A 14,934-nucleotide genomic window follows, 5' to 3' on the forward strand; every position below is an offset into this window, starting at 1 on the left:
CGCGCGTTGCATCATCTTGTCCGTCTTCCTCCGTAATCAAAGTGCGAGAGAGTGATGTCTCTCGTAGATTTGTAAAAAATGCACCCTCAACGATTTCGGCGCTGACGGCGATTCGCCGCGCTGCGTCTTCTATTAACAGGACACGGGTCCAAAATATGTTAATAAGTTCGAGTATTCTTCCAATTGCCGACTCTGATGTTTGCGTATTTTTGCAGTATCGGGATTATTTTAAAATATCAAGAATATAGATTTATAATTTATATAACCTATTGTTTGAAAAATAGGAAAAATGTATAGAACATAAATTAATTTTTTTTTTTTTCAGAATTTATGATGAAAAACAATATATAAGAAACTAATTTTACATGATTAAAATTTTCAAGTCATAAAAGATCAATGATTTGCAAAAACCAACAAACACACTTGCAGATGTCAATCATTGTAAAAAATATAATATATAATATAATTAAATTAAGTTATGTACATTTCTTTAATTTAAACAAATATACATAAAATAATATAATATTATAATATTATAACTGTAAATAATAACACTTTTGGACGACTCAAAATTACGATCAACTGCACGCGCACTCCTCTTGCACTGGATGATATGTATTCGAAATGCGATAGACGGATAGTTAATCACGCGACGCGCGTGTGTTGCCGGGGTGTGTCCTTCTAATTCAATTGGGTTAAGGGTGCTTAGGAGAGATTAAGAATAATACTGGAACATGCCGTGTTATATACGGATGTGACAATTCCAATTCCACCTTCTTCGTTCCTATTCTCTTTGGATAAATGCGATTTTCTTTTCATCACAATACAAATTTTTAATTTGATTAGGAAATAAGGAATTTTTAGATTATATATGTTTGTCTTAATAATATCAATTTATCATGCGACTATAAAAATTTATGTAAGTAATAATATGCAAGATATATTCAAAAAAATAAAATTAAAAGATAAAGTTTGAATACTGCAAATTTTAGTGTTCTAAAAATGTTAAATCTTAAATAAAATGCGATAAATATAAAATAGATATTCGAGAAAGGGTATTGTAACGGTTTTGATATATTTGAACGGCGACTGGTAATAATGGCATCACTGCGTGTATACAGATTTCATGGAATTTATTTTCGGGCCATCGTGTTTTCTGTGAGAAAAAAGGTAATCGTGAAATAAAAACAGGAAGCAATTCGCATTTTTCGCCGATTAGATCTTAGGTTTCACATTCTCATTTCATACGCATTCCTATACGAGACTGCGAGTACTTTTTGTCGCACTTCAAAACTCGCGTCTCCGAAAAAAGACAAATCAAACAATGAAGAAATAGCAGTCGAAATGACTCGATATTATATGGCACTGTCGCTTGGCGATTCGTATAATCTTGTTTCTCGCATTCATCGGTACAGTCAGCCACATTAATGTCTTAAGTGATATGCAATCGAATTGATTCAGTACAATGTAACGCATCGAGGTCGTCGAGCGAGCGCGACGAAGAAAACGTCTTGGCGATTTTCCGAAAACTTTCGATCGATTGCGCCGCGTTTTGTCTCCGTGCGTGTCATCAGGGAGGACCTTGAGGGGTCTATCGAGCGATCATTAATGTGACCGATCATACGCTAGACACACTTCCCGAAGATTCGTCCTTCAGTCATTCCACGATCGCTCTGGCATTCATGTAAGCGATGTAGCCGAAGTCACATTATCGTTGTCAACTATAAATCTCTACAGGAAACACAGTCTTCGCAAGCACCACATGACTGATTCAAACCGAATAGGAATAAAATGATAACGCAATGCGATATACGCACCGCGTAAATATGCCGCACCCTCTCCTATTAAAATCTAATCAGTTCCTTGCGATCGTTTCGAAAACGCAACTTGCAATTAAAGAAACAAGTGAAAGAAGAATATTATATTTTTAAAGAAATCGGTTTATAATTAGTGCAATTTAGGTCGTTGGTCGTTTTTCTAATTTTTCAGTACATACAAATATTAAAAATCGATAATTACATATATCCGCACACATAATATTTTGACATTTTTTAAAGAAAAAGAGAACAATTCTTTGCACAAATTCAAACGTTAGATAAAATAAGCAATAACTTTGATACATCGTCAATTCAAAATTATAGATGTATATAAAATTGTTAAATATATATTTATTCTTAAAATTCAAAACTCTTGAAACATTAGGAATTTTACTTATTGCCTTCGTTCACTTGATTCTTTAAAATTTCGGAACCTCTGAATAATCGGCATTAAAGAAAATAACCGAGTAAATGTTCCGTACAGTTTGAGATTCTTGATGAATCTGCGTTAGAATTGATTTGATTTCGTATCCATTTTATTCAAATTTGAATCGCGAAATTTCAATATCTAGTTGTATTAAAATCTTTTACATCTTGATTGGCACGCACACGCTGTGCTATCCCAATAAATATTTTGGGATTCTTAACAAATAATAATATAGCTGCCGATCTCTTTTCCTCTCGATCGTAAAAAATGCACGTTATGTTAAATCCGACGAACTTTTATGTTCCCTTTGTAAATTCCCTTAAATATATAAAATAAAATCTCTTCTGTGACATCACATTTCTCGAAATAGCATAATTTGTTCTTTAATTTGATCATACATCAAAAATAATATCCTCAAAACGCGCACAAATTTCATTTCCTTTAGCTTTTCCTTTAGCTCGATCGTAGACGCGAAAAGGACATTGAATTGAGCAAATATTGATGATTACATTCGATCTGCGAGGGTTATGCCGCTCAAAAATCGGCAATTCGATTATCTCTCGCATCGCGAGAGTAGGCCGTGATTTCTGCTCGTCGCGAAGCATCAATAAAGATTTATCAATGATCTTATCACGCCATAAAAGGGCCTTATCCTATAGAAATCGGCGGATCGAGTGCCAGGAAATTACTTGAAGGAGAGGGTGGAGCAACGACGACAGGCGAACGTCCACATCGTCCTCTTTATTTCTTTTTTTTTTTCGCTTCACCCACGCATATATAGGTCGCCTAGAGACACATTTTTTCTTTTCACCATGCGTCAATTATAATTATTTTGGTCCGATCGCCTCTCGATCGGCAGCAGCACTCGATATCCTCTCATGCGCAGCGCACCAGACGTCATCCACGCACGCAGTTGTGTTTTTTTTGTGCTTTTTTTTATCTTTTTTATTTTAATTATTTCGCCCACTTCGTCACGACAGTGGCGTCGCTCCCTCTCGGCATCCCCCTTCAGAAAAGCATCATAGATCGCAAGATATCTACACCAAATTTCATCTAACAGATGTTTCTTTCTATCGTTATTGGAATTTTGTTCAGTATAATATGTAACAATTAATTATTATGGAACACGCAATTTTTAATTGACGGATCCCAATATCGATAATTCAGAAAGTGTATGATGTACGAAGAAATGATCTATCGCTTCGATTTTAATTTCTGCAACTTACAGTGCAGTTCGAAGTCGAATTCTCTCTTTCGATAGCATCGTCAATTTAAAATAAAGGGAAAAAAAGGATCAAGGATTTGCGTTTAAATGTTCCTGCGATATACGTTGCCTCGTCGCCACCGCCGCGCGATATCAAGCGCATCGAACAACAGATCTACGTTGGGCTCGTGTTTCGCGACTCGATCGTTAAAAAATATTATCGAAAATATTGTCTCGTACATACAAGGACACCGCAGGCGGGCGGCAAATCGCTAGGACGCTTGCGAGCCCGAAGAATTACGTGAAAAATTTGAGAGACAATGATGTGTGGCAACTATTAATTATTTGCAGCTATTGATACAAAATAATGAATGACTAAAAATTTCACAAAAATGTACACTCTGATGTATAATCGCATTAATAATTACGTCAAGAAGGCAATGACAAAGAGAAGAAGACGTTCTGTCAATCTTTCTCTTTTTTTGCATTATTTTCAATATTTGATTATATACCTTTTATATACCTTCCAAAAATACATTTAAATCAATAATTATTATTATAATATTATGCAGATTAATTTTAAAAATATAAAAATCACATTCAGAAAATTTTCAATTGATGCCGCAGGCCGACAAGCGGCGCGATCCGGCCCGCCCCGCGATACAAAATTTATATTTACTTTTACACGTTTGCTTCTTGCCTTCGTTTCTCTAACATCGACGATCCGTTCTCTTTTCTTGAACGTGACGCCGCGATTCACGACGAATCACGAGCCAACCACATTATCATCATCAACATTCTCATCATTACACCGTCATTCTCAACAGCAACATCAATATCATTAGCATCACTAACATCTTCTCTTCCCGATCCGCTCCTTCAATCATCGATGCATCCATGATAAATTTCGCTCCTGACTTAACTCACAGCGCACATCATCACTGATACAGCGTAATGCACACGACTTTTTTAAATATACTACATAAAATACGCTCATCACGTACGTTCGCTCTAGTAAGCATCGCACGCACTCTAGGAGTCTCGACGATGAAAAGGCTAAACAACTAATTAATCGACAAGAGTCAATTTGCTTTGTCGTGCTATTATGGGTTTCAGGCTGGCTTCGCGTGCTGGCGGAAAGTTCCCACGCATCGAGGACCTTCCGCCGCAAGGAAGGTTTAACGTCGTTTTCTCGAGATTGTCATAAGGATATTCTTACAGCAGAAAAATATATATCACAAAGATCGTTGTAGATTTTGACGCGAAGAAAATTTCCCGATAACTTACAATGATCATCTAGACAGAGCATCGGGATCTTATAATTTTTTACAATTTATTATTACCCCCTTCCACGTGTTATTCTTCTATCTTTGAAAAAAATCTTTGGCATGCAGTTGTTTAAAATATATAGAGTTATCTTTTTTTATCGGAAATCTCCCGAAGCTCTGTTAAGAAAAGTTTAAAATCCTTGATTATAGGATCGATTGAGAAATATTTAATTTACAGGACAAGAATTATTCGTTCGACGAAGACCTCCAAAGCTCTACAAAGCCAGCCTTATAGAGCACGGTACTCGCGAGCGGACTTTTCTTCACTGACGACCCCAACGTGTGCGTTTCAGGCTCGATCAGGTTATCGAGATAAAGGGAAAAAGGAAGGAGTTCGATCGTAGGATATGCTATAAATCAGGATCGTCCGTTAGAATCTTGTCCCTGCGATCGACAAAAGAATCACAAAAGATCGTGAGGACCGTGCTCTTTTTAGGATAGAACGTCGATCCCTCGCACACGAGAGTCTCTCTCTCTCTCTCTCTCTCTCTCTCTCTCTCTCTGTCTCTCTCTTTCAAAAAAATCACAGTCGCATATACATCTATTATTTTTTCTTTTTTGTATTTTCGTATCTTTTGTCACTTTTATATCTCGTCGCTTAGTCTTTTGCGATCTCCCTTTCGTTCTCTCTCTTTTTCTCTGGCATCGAAAATGTTTAGTTCATCCATTCGCCAATGAGTTCACGCTTCACTCTCGCATTTAACTTTCTCTCTCTTTCTATCTTTTTCCCCCTATTCTATTTTTCCGACAAATTCGGTGACGCAATTCGCGGCAGTTTCGCGTCAACATCAAAACAATCTTTTTGAAAATGAACGTGATTCAGAGTATTATATAGATTATTATATAGATAAATACAATATTTAATATATTTGGAAATAACAATTAAAGCCATAATTATATATAGTAATATTTTTAGCATTTAATAAATTTCGGAGAGAAAAATATTTGATGATGTGATCATTATTAATATCTAAAGACAGTTTAGTAAAAAATATTTGTTTGTCTTCTAAAATTTTTTTCTTATTATTTGACAAATCAAATCGCATCATTTCAGTTTTTCCAAATTTTTAGAGTCAATATAAATTCAATTCTATATAACTTTTCTATTACAAGTGTGCGAATAAGTCATATTCAACCAAGCAAAAAAAAATAATTAAAAATAGTTATATGTACAGAAAGTAAATTATTTACATTTTCTAAAATCATGCAATTTTTATTAATACTTTCCTTTATTAATAATAATAAAACTTTAAGTATATATCGATCAGAGTCAATATTAAAATCACAATTGATTCTTAGATCATTGCAAGTTCACAAAATTTAGCACCAGATTGATTTTAAGAAAATAATCTCAGAAAATTCGAGACGCGCTGCGAATTCCGGCGACCGCCACATATAGAAATTGCAAACTTTCGATCGTGAATCAGAAAAAGATGAGCGATCGAATTCTTTGCAAGATGTGGAAAGACACGCACCGCTGTCCTCTCCGTCGTGATAAACTCTCACTTTCTTTGTCTTCACCTAATCTTCGCTAAGTGGAATGTATAAAAGAAAAGGATACTCGTGTTTTCCTATCCAATCCATCGTAATCAAAAAATTCGCTACTGATCGCAATCAATAACTGTCATTGGTGATAATCATACTAAAACGATAAATCATTATAAGATAATATCGATGAAATTTCGGTATCATGAGCATTACATTTTGATGCAACAGGAAATAATTGATTTCCTTGATAAATATAAAAAACGTTACAGAAAAATAATTAATATTAATTATATACGAAATATTTTATAAACGATTAAATTTCTGTACGAAAGTGTCGTTCGATAGATTAAAATTGATTTAGTGTAAAAATTTGGTATTATTTGGCGTAGTTTATTAATTCAGAAAAAAATCTGTTATACAGGGATATGTTCAACATATTTTTGAAAATAATTGGCTATTTGACAAACAACATAATCGCATTAAAATAAATATAGAATTGTTCGAATAAATATTGCCACAAGTTCAGAAACATTTTCCTGTGTTTTCGCAAAAAGTTTCATTCCGCAATTTATGAAAATCTGGTCTTACAAAAATAGTTTATTCTTCTCTTAGAGAAAAGTGATTTCAATATATGTATATATATATATATATGTATGTATATCTTCCACGTTATGAAACTTTGACATTATCTCGATAAATTTAAAATTAATGATTAAAAGCTTAAAGCTTTGCTTATCTACAATTTGGCAATACTCGCATGTCACACCTATCGAAGAGAGATAGTATATTATTATCACTATTATTATTATCATTGTTACTGAATCTAGTAGATACGTGAATAAAAAATCGAATTGATGTGTATACATTTCTTAAACAAATAATAAGAAAAAGATCATTTTTCTGCGATTTAAAAGTATATTGAGGGAGAGGAATATCTAAAAAATATATATTTATTTCTTGTAAAAATCCCGGATGATGAAATATCGTGGCAATACTTATGCGGAATATTGTAATAATAAACGTCATTGTATTGTATATGCGAAATAAACCATGAATATAAAAATTGTTTAAACACGCGCGTGATGTAACATGCGTCATTGATGCGCGGATGCACGAATTCTAGTTTTCGGAGACATTGAGATATAAGTCAATGTGATCGCTCTACATTCGTTGCCTTGATCATCGAGTGTCAGTGAAATATCTCTGAGAACTGTGCGTTTCCACGCTGACGTTCGTCGAAATACACACTCGCGTTTATTAAATTCAAAAAGCTTAGGATTTCTATGTCATATTATTACGTCACTATCTCTCCTTCACGCATTCCGCAAAATTTGCAACAAGAAACGAATATACATTTAAATGAAATCGCTACAAATAGTCAAATTAGAAAGAAAGTCCGGCATGTCCGCTGACAAAAGTATTTGGAATGCATGGCACTACCACAGACACGTTTCTCGACGTGACGTATTCTATGTCACGTTATTATGTCGCTAAAAATTACGGACCGTGTATCTCGGAACAGATCCGCGAAGAGGCTGCGTGATTCTACAAAACGACTCATGATAATAATTCGCGGCATTGACTACTCGTTATTAACGATACGGTATAAGCGGAGGTAGAAATACACCACATAGTACTTGAGACATACCGGTCGACGTGGAAAGGTTTTTTTTCGCGATTTCAAATCGAAGCGTATGATTTCACCGTAAATAGATGTAATGAAATAGATTCCATTCGGAGAAATAGATTTTTTTTTTCTTTAAGCTACCCTTCTCTTCAGGCTACGACACTAAGCTATGTCAATTATCCGTTTAACAATACTCGGCTTTTTTAAACGCGATCACGATATTTTCTCAAAGTCCCGGTGATCCGCAAGATTCTCTCATCGTGTGGAAAAAAGACAGGCAACGCATGGTCAGGAAGACGATCTCACCCAGACCTCGAGAGTGACCCAGACGTCTCGCGTATAGGGAAGGAACGAGCGTTTAAAAAATGTGGACAAGCCGTGCGGTTGTTCCAAATGGCAGTGCAAAGCTCCTCATCTGCGACGTCACTCCTAAGTACCGTGATCGCGCAAAGTACTTGATTGATTACTAAAATGATTGGACACGTATATCGACCGGTTATAAAGGCTAATAAAAGGAAAAGCAGACAGGATAAGAATGGGGATTTGTTGAGCGTTCAATATCACTTGCTCCTACGGACGTTCAGGTCGGACGAGGACTTCGGTACAACTAAATCATTTGTGCCAGCAAAATATTAACTTTAATGATCCAACCAACAGCAACAGACATTCACGTACGGGGAAAAAGTAACATACACAACATCGTCTCATACTATTACACAACAAATCACGCGCGTAGCACAATCAGACCAGAGGTCATTAGTTTTATGAATTTTACAATCTTCCTGACCTCCTGACCTTTCGCATTCAGTCTCTCTTTCTCTTTTTCTCTTCCTTGTTATCCATTCATTCCGCTGCACTAGGAAAGTGAGTTCTTTCATACATACATAAAATCTAAGCTTTATAGCTATAAACTGCGATTCAAAATTTGATGCACGTCATTGAGAAGCTCGGTAAGAGCTTTACAATGAGTCAACGGCGAAAGTCACCGTAAATAAAAGATTCTTATTCACTCTCTCTCTCATATCACACATACGCACATACATACATACATTTTACTATATTTTTCATACGCTTTTTTTCCTATTTATCATGCTATCACTTTATTTCAGAAATTCTCCCTGAGTCTCTCACTCTCATTTTTTCTCCATCATTCATATACATATATATACTCTCCCTCCAATCTCTCTTGGTATTCCTGTCGCGCTTTTGGCATCTCATTCTCTCGCATCTTCTTCTGCTCATTTCTCTCACGTGATCGTCCATCGAAGTCATCCTCTCTCTTCAAAGTTTAATCTCTCAATCACGAGAATAGAAACCGCAGGTTTGTTCGTACCAGGCATACTCGCAATCAGCAGACTTCTCGCTTGGCCTTGATTCATTCATCTCATAACATTTACTTGCATTCTTCATCATCATCCGTTGTCAGCATCCGGCAGACAGGTACTTATTTTTTTTATTCTCTCTTTGTCTCGCGCTTTCTCTCTCTCTCTCTCTCTCTCTCTCTCTTTGTTTCATTCTCACTCTCATTTTCTCACTAAAATCCCTTTTTCTCGTATCATTTAGGTTGCATTCAACACCGATTATATCGATAAAATACCGTCGCCAGATAGGGACAAGTGCAGACTCATCAATCCATTTCGTCATCATCGCTTTGGACTCACGCACATCCATCAACTCGCATCCGCATCATCCAATCTTGTTGTCTTTGTATTGTGTTTGATAGCTTTCTAGTCAAATCAAATTGCACGACAGTACAACCGTGGGGCGATCTGTAAACAACAAAAGCGAGCCAAATATCAGTCACCGTCGCTCATCTATGCTCTTTCTTTTGGGGAGGGGGATTTCAGACGGGCGTTTCAAATCGCGTACCAGAATGTCCGAGAAACAGAAAACAACGCTACAACGGAAAGTAGCATATTTCTGTTAATATTGAAATGATTCTGAATGCCTTCATGTACTCACGTGCGCGCACTTTCTCTCTCTCCCTCTCTCTATATCTCTCTCTTTCCGCCCTCCCCCTTCTTTCTTTCCTCTAATAGTCCTATCCTAATTATGGCCTATCCCCGCTGCGAAAGACTCGCCCATTAAAATTCACAATGCCGAAATTTGTACGATAATAAAATATGCATGATAAAGGCGGAGCGCGGAAAAGTGCGAGAAGGGAAGCAGCAAAAGTAACAAAGATGAACCTCGTCGCTCTAATGGAGCAATGAAACTGAAATACGAGTTGGAGAAAACTCAAAATAAAATGCGATGTTAGTGCATTGCACGTTAAAATGAGATTAAATTGCATCGAGATTATTACGACGAATAATTAGGCACGCTGCTTATATTTTGAATGAATGTAATGAGACATAGTACTTACCAACTGGACGCGGCGTTGGCGAGATTCTTGAGTTTTCGAATCTCCTTCGCAGCCCAAGTCGCCAGCTGTTTAGTTTTGTGAGTTCGTGACTTCCTACCCTTAGCCAACAGGTCGTTAAGCGGTTCAGTTTCCACCATGGGCAACAGTTTGACTCCAAACACCATAACGAGATCACCCAGTAGGCCCACTGCAGCTGACACATTGCCGTCAGAATGCTCGCGGTCCTGTGCTATCGAAGTGATGAATTGTATAATAAACGGCACATGCGGCTCGATAAGAGAGATAGCAACGTCTGGGCAATTATTTGCATCGCCGCGGAGACCTTGAACAATGCCAGTGTAAGCTTCGAGTACGCCCTCGCGCAATTCATTCAAATAATCGATCATATCGTAATCGCTCCTATCTACGTTAGCTTGCGACGCCTGCACTAGCGTCTGTAGTACAACATCCAAATATTTCTTAAATTCTGGTCCAATACTCATGGCGATATCGCCGAAAGCCGAGAAGATCTGCGGTTTAACTGATCGATGGACGGCGTTATTGCTGAGATTCTCGAGCAACAGCGTCATAATCTCATCGCAGTAAGGTATCATTTTGTTCTTCAGTGCGCGACAGATATCGCCGGTGAGACCGACCGCAGCACAGCACACCTGGTATTCAGCATAATTCTTCAGACCAAGACAGAGGTAAGGCTTGAATGCCTCCATATATTTTAGAAAGCCTTCACCTAATACTTCAACCAGAGTTGAAACGGCCATGAGCGCATCTTCCTGCACACCGCCCGATTTGCACGAGTTCGAGTTGAACATGGACAGCAAAGCAGTCATTATCACATCGGATATTTGCGGTGCATCTTCTGGAGTGACTTTACGTAAGACAGACTGCAAAGTTGCACAGAGCAACGACTGCAGATCATTATACTGGGCGCGATCAGAATGGCTCTGTATATGCGACTCCATCTGTAAAACTTGCTGTAATCGTTCAAGTATCACCATTGTAGTCTTCTGCACAGTCACGTAACAGTCTCGCGGTGAATTCTTTACCATCTCCATTAATGCCTCATAGGCAGCGGATCTCAGATTGGCTTGAGCCCCATCTGGTCGATCCGTTGTTTCTAAGAGTCGTTGAATGATAAAATCAAAGTACTGTGACATGCAATATGTTTCTGGTTGAGTGGCATCTTCACTCACTTCAGCAGATTCATAACTTGCTTCTGCTAATCCTGTAAATGCCCAGCATACATTGGCAGCGACGCGTGGTTCGGCTTTCAATCCATTCACTAAGGACTCCAACAGTGGTTTCAGATAGGTCTCATTGATTGCGGCATCTGGAATCATCTCACATATACGGCCGAATGTCCATGCTGCGGTATCCCGAACGACGACACTACTATCATACATCAGCTCGATGAGAGTGGGCATAGCCTGTTCTACTAGCGGTTTCAGTGTAGCAGGTTCTAAACCGCCGAGAATTGAGCCAAACGCCATAAGAGCTGCGTCCCTATACCTCCAGTCGGGACTCTTAATGTTATCCTTGACGAAGGGAAGAACGAATGGAACGATGGATTCCTCGCAACAACTGGAGAGTAGCATCAAGCATACTCCGGCAGCCTTTGAAGGATTCCAATCGTCTTCATCATCAAACTCTTCTTGCTTGGTTAATTTTTTCATCAATACTGGTACAAGATATTGTAAAGCTCCTTTAGCATAATGTCGTGAGACTTTCAGCGGCGGGCGACCTCCTTCCGATGCTTCTCCTTCTTCCATTGATAAGTCAACCTCCTCATCAGATACATTCGACCAAAATTCTATTCCCTGAAGTGCCACTTCATCAATGTCAGACTTCATAGCTTCTAAAGTAATCTGCAAAAAAAAATATCAATATTATCAATAATCGTATACATTTTACAGGACAGCAATAACTTGAAAAATCAACGCCATTTTTTTCGATTTAAAAAGAAAAAATAAGACAACTTTAATCTGTATATCTTTCTTTTCTTTTAAATATTATTTGATTATATTGTAATCATTTTTAATTAATAAATAAATTAATTAAATAAACTTACAGGAAATAGTGCTGGAGCCATGTATGGTTCCATATATTGATAATACAGTGACATAATTTTCACAAGACACTGTAACGCAGCCACTCTGATCTGGGTATTGGTAGACTGAGTGGCCTCGCACACAACTTCCATTATGAAGTTTCGTTCTGTCTGTAAGTATGATTAAAATTTTAAAACGTTAGTTGCTTATCATAAATTGTATGCTTATAATTATATGCCCAATACTGACCTCTTTTTCAAAATTTCCTTTAGTAAATTCCAGGGAATTGTATAAGGCGCTTGTTGCTGCCAGTCGAACATGATTTGACGTACTGGAACCCTTCATACCGTGAATGATAGCAGTAAGAATCTCATTTGATTGCGATACTAGCACTTCACTCTCAATCTCCTGACAGATATATCCAATAGTTTCTAGAGTGGCTTCCTTCATCATTTCGGTACTGGACAGGTTGACAACATTATTGACTAACAATGGAATTAATTCGCTCCATTGTCCCACAGGCAACTCGGCAACAGCAACATAAGCGACGCATTGCGCCGCAGAACTTGGCCTATTGTTTTCTGTTCCTAATGCTCCTAAAATCTGCAAGCATAAATATTCCACATGTCTGTCATACAAAGGAAAATGATATATGTTTTAGGACCTTGACACTATAAAATTTTATTTCTTAATATAAGAGTAATAAAAGCTTTCTAACAAATATGATTAAATATTTCAGGTATTCACACATACAGAGTTTTTATTCTGTAATTTAAAAATTATCTTTAAAAGATAAACATACAAATAAAATGAAGATAACATAAAGATAAAAAGAGAAAAACATTGCATTCTCTCACTAGAGATTCCTGATGTCAGAGATAAATAAATTATATGAATATTATTTTGTAATTTTTAAATAAAAGATGAAATATTATCTCTGCTTAATAAAGTCAGAGAAGATGCATTAAAATATTAATATAGAGATGTAGGATATATTCTTACATTTTTCTTGATATAATCTCTCGTTTCAGCAGGGATAGTAAGCCAGCGTTGCTGGTACTGGAACTTCATATCCGGATCCTTGGAGGTAAGTTGGTTTTTGAGCTGTAGACCCGCTGCCATGCGGGCGACGGGGCTCGCGCCGACTGTGACCAGCACGGCGCTGAGTCGTTGCACGAATTCATGCTGAAAAAAAATACAACGATAAGTATTACAACGTACATTCCCTTTTGCAAAATTCTCGAATGTCAATTTCTCGAGTTACTTACAAGATTAGAATCGGCCGCATGCTGCAGAAAAGTCTGCGCTGCCACGAGCTCATTCTTATCTGAAAATGAGAGAGGGACATGTTAATCGCGTGCGCAGCGAAATATTGTAGGTTAGACAATCGCGAAGGCGCTTCGTATCGCGAACAGAGACGTGCAGATGCGAGCAACCGTCGCACGGGACAATACTTTTCCGGCGGCGAACAAAGCGCCTAGCAACAGCACGACGGGGGCGCGATATCGTGCGTAACCGCGTGCGAAATGGCTCGCGATCTCGTCCGCGAGACAAAGACGATGAATGCGCTGTTGGAAAATCACGGGAAAGCCGAAGACGGCGGTCAGCCGTCAGCGAGACGAGCACGTTGCGTATGAATTTTCTCGGAGCATCAATTGTGACGCGAAACGATTTTCGCGACGTTACTTTAGGCAGCTTCGGCGATCGGGATCGTCGTTGCGTGCGCGAGAATATTACGTTTCTCATGCGACGAGATATACCGGAAAGACGGACGCTTGAACGAGAAAATCGCGCGGGCCGGTATGCGTGTGACGTCGCCGATGATGGCACGATGATGATGGTACGACTCGACACACTCACCCGATGAGACGGTCCTCTCGAGGAATTGGATCAGCTGCAACGTCGTTGGATCCATCTGCATGGCTAACGGCAAATCAATCTCGTTTATGGCGCGATTCGTCACGAGTCCCGCGATTTCGACGGGAAATATACAGTATAGTTTACGCCTGTCCCTTGATACGAAAGTTCTCGGCGCGACCGGCGGATATCCACATGTAGCCACCACCGACTCAACTGCCTTCGACTTTCCCCCTACCCTGCACACCCACTTCCTGTGCTGGCGGTCTATCTTCTCCTTCTCCTTCTCTTCCTTGAAATCCGCGGCGCGATTAATCGCCCTCTCTCACTCTCTCTCACTCCAAGCATTCGCTTCCTTTGCACAAAACGTGCGGCGCAGTGATATCCGCACCTCTTTGATATTCACGTGCCCGAATCTACGTACGAATCGCGATTACACTGGGTGAGAACGCAGCCCGTTGCAAACAGCAATGCGAAATCGACGCGATGACGATTCCGGGAGGCGAAACTACCGTCGCATTTTTCCTTCACGATCGTATTGTGTTTTCGCGAGCTGGAACTACTTTCTCGGAGCGTGCCTATCGTCATGCAACTCCGCATGCGCCAACTGATGCGCGCGTCACCTGGCACTGCTTGCCAGCAGCCGCATTGGTTAAATATCCGTGCGCGTTAAACCGTTACGTTGGTGGGTCTTTTGATTTGAGATGCTCGAGGTAAGTTGCAATCTCATCTTTCGAGGAATATCATCTTTCGCTCAAATATCATTTTCGCGAATA

At 38.6% G+C, this 14,934-nt stretch overlaps 1 protein-coding gene across 3 annotated transcripts; it reads right to left on the bottom strand.

Moving 5' to 3' along the window:
* Position 1: 1 nt before the first annotated feature.
* On the bottom strand, positions 2–14,406 carry LOC126855037 (importin subunit beta-1). Of its 3 annotated transcripts, none has more exons than XM_050602347.1 (7): positions 14,162–14,360; positions 13,570–13,628; positions 13,304–13,486; positions 12,551–12,904; positions 12,322–12,471; positions 10,257–12,118; positions 2–129 (listed from the first exon to the last, which is right to left on the bottom strand). In XM_050602347.1, coding segments are annotated over exons 1-7 (2,670 nt in total). In that variant the 5' UTR covers positions 14,223–14,360; the 3' UTR covers positions 2–128. The 3 variants fall into 3 exon arrangements, with proteins under 3 accessions (XP_050458304.1, XP_050458303.1, XP_050458305.1); XM_050602346.1 differs by lacking the exon at positions 2–129 and adding an exon at positions 1,117–9,660; XM_050602348.1 differs by lacking the exon at positions 2–129 and having other exon boundaries at positions 10,253–12,118; positions 14,162–14,406.
* Positions 14,407–14,934: the final 528 nt, after the last annotated feature.

Source organism: Cataglyphis hispanica, chromosome 15 (genome assembly GCF_021464435.1).
Source record: "Cataglyphis hispanica isolate Lineage 1 chromosome 15, ULB_Chis1_1.0, whole genome shotgun sequence".
In the NCBI taxonomy this organism is placed as follows: domain Eukaryota; kingdom Metazoa; phylum Arthropoda; class Insecta; order Hymenoptera; family Formicidae; genus Cataglyphis; species Cataglyphis hispanica.

Bases quoted from the DNA above. Each gene is read 5' to 3' on its own strand.
- LOC126855037 (XM_050602348.1), bottom strand. From the start codon at position 14,222: ATGCAGATGGATCCAACGACGTTGCAGCTGATCCAATTCCTCGAGAGG. The intron at 13,629-14,161 runs GTGAGTGTGTCG...TCTCATTTTCAG, and splicing joins CGAGAGGACCGTCTCATCGG to ATAAGAATGAGCTCGTGGCA. The intron at 12,119-12,321 runs GTAAGTTTATTT...TTTTTTTTGCAG, and splicing joins TGGCTCCAGCACTATTTCCT to ATTACTTTAGAAGCTATGAA.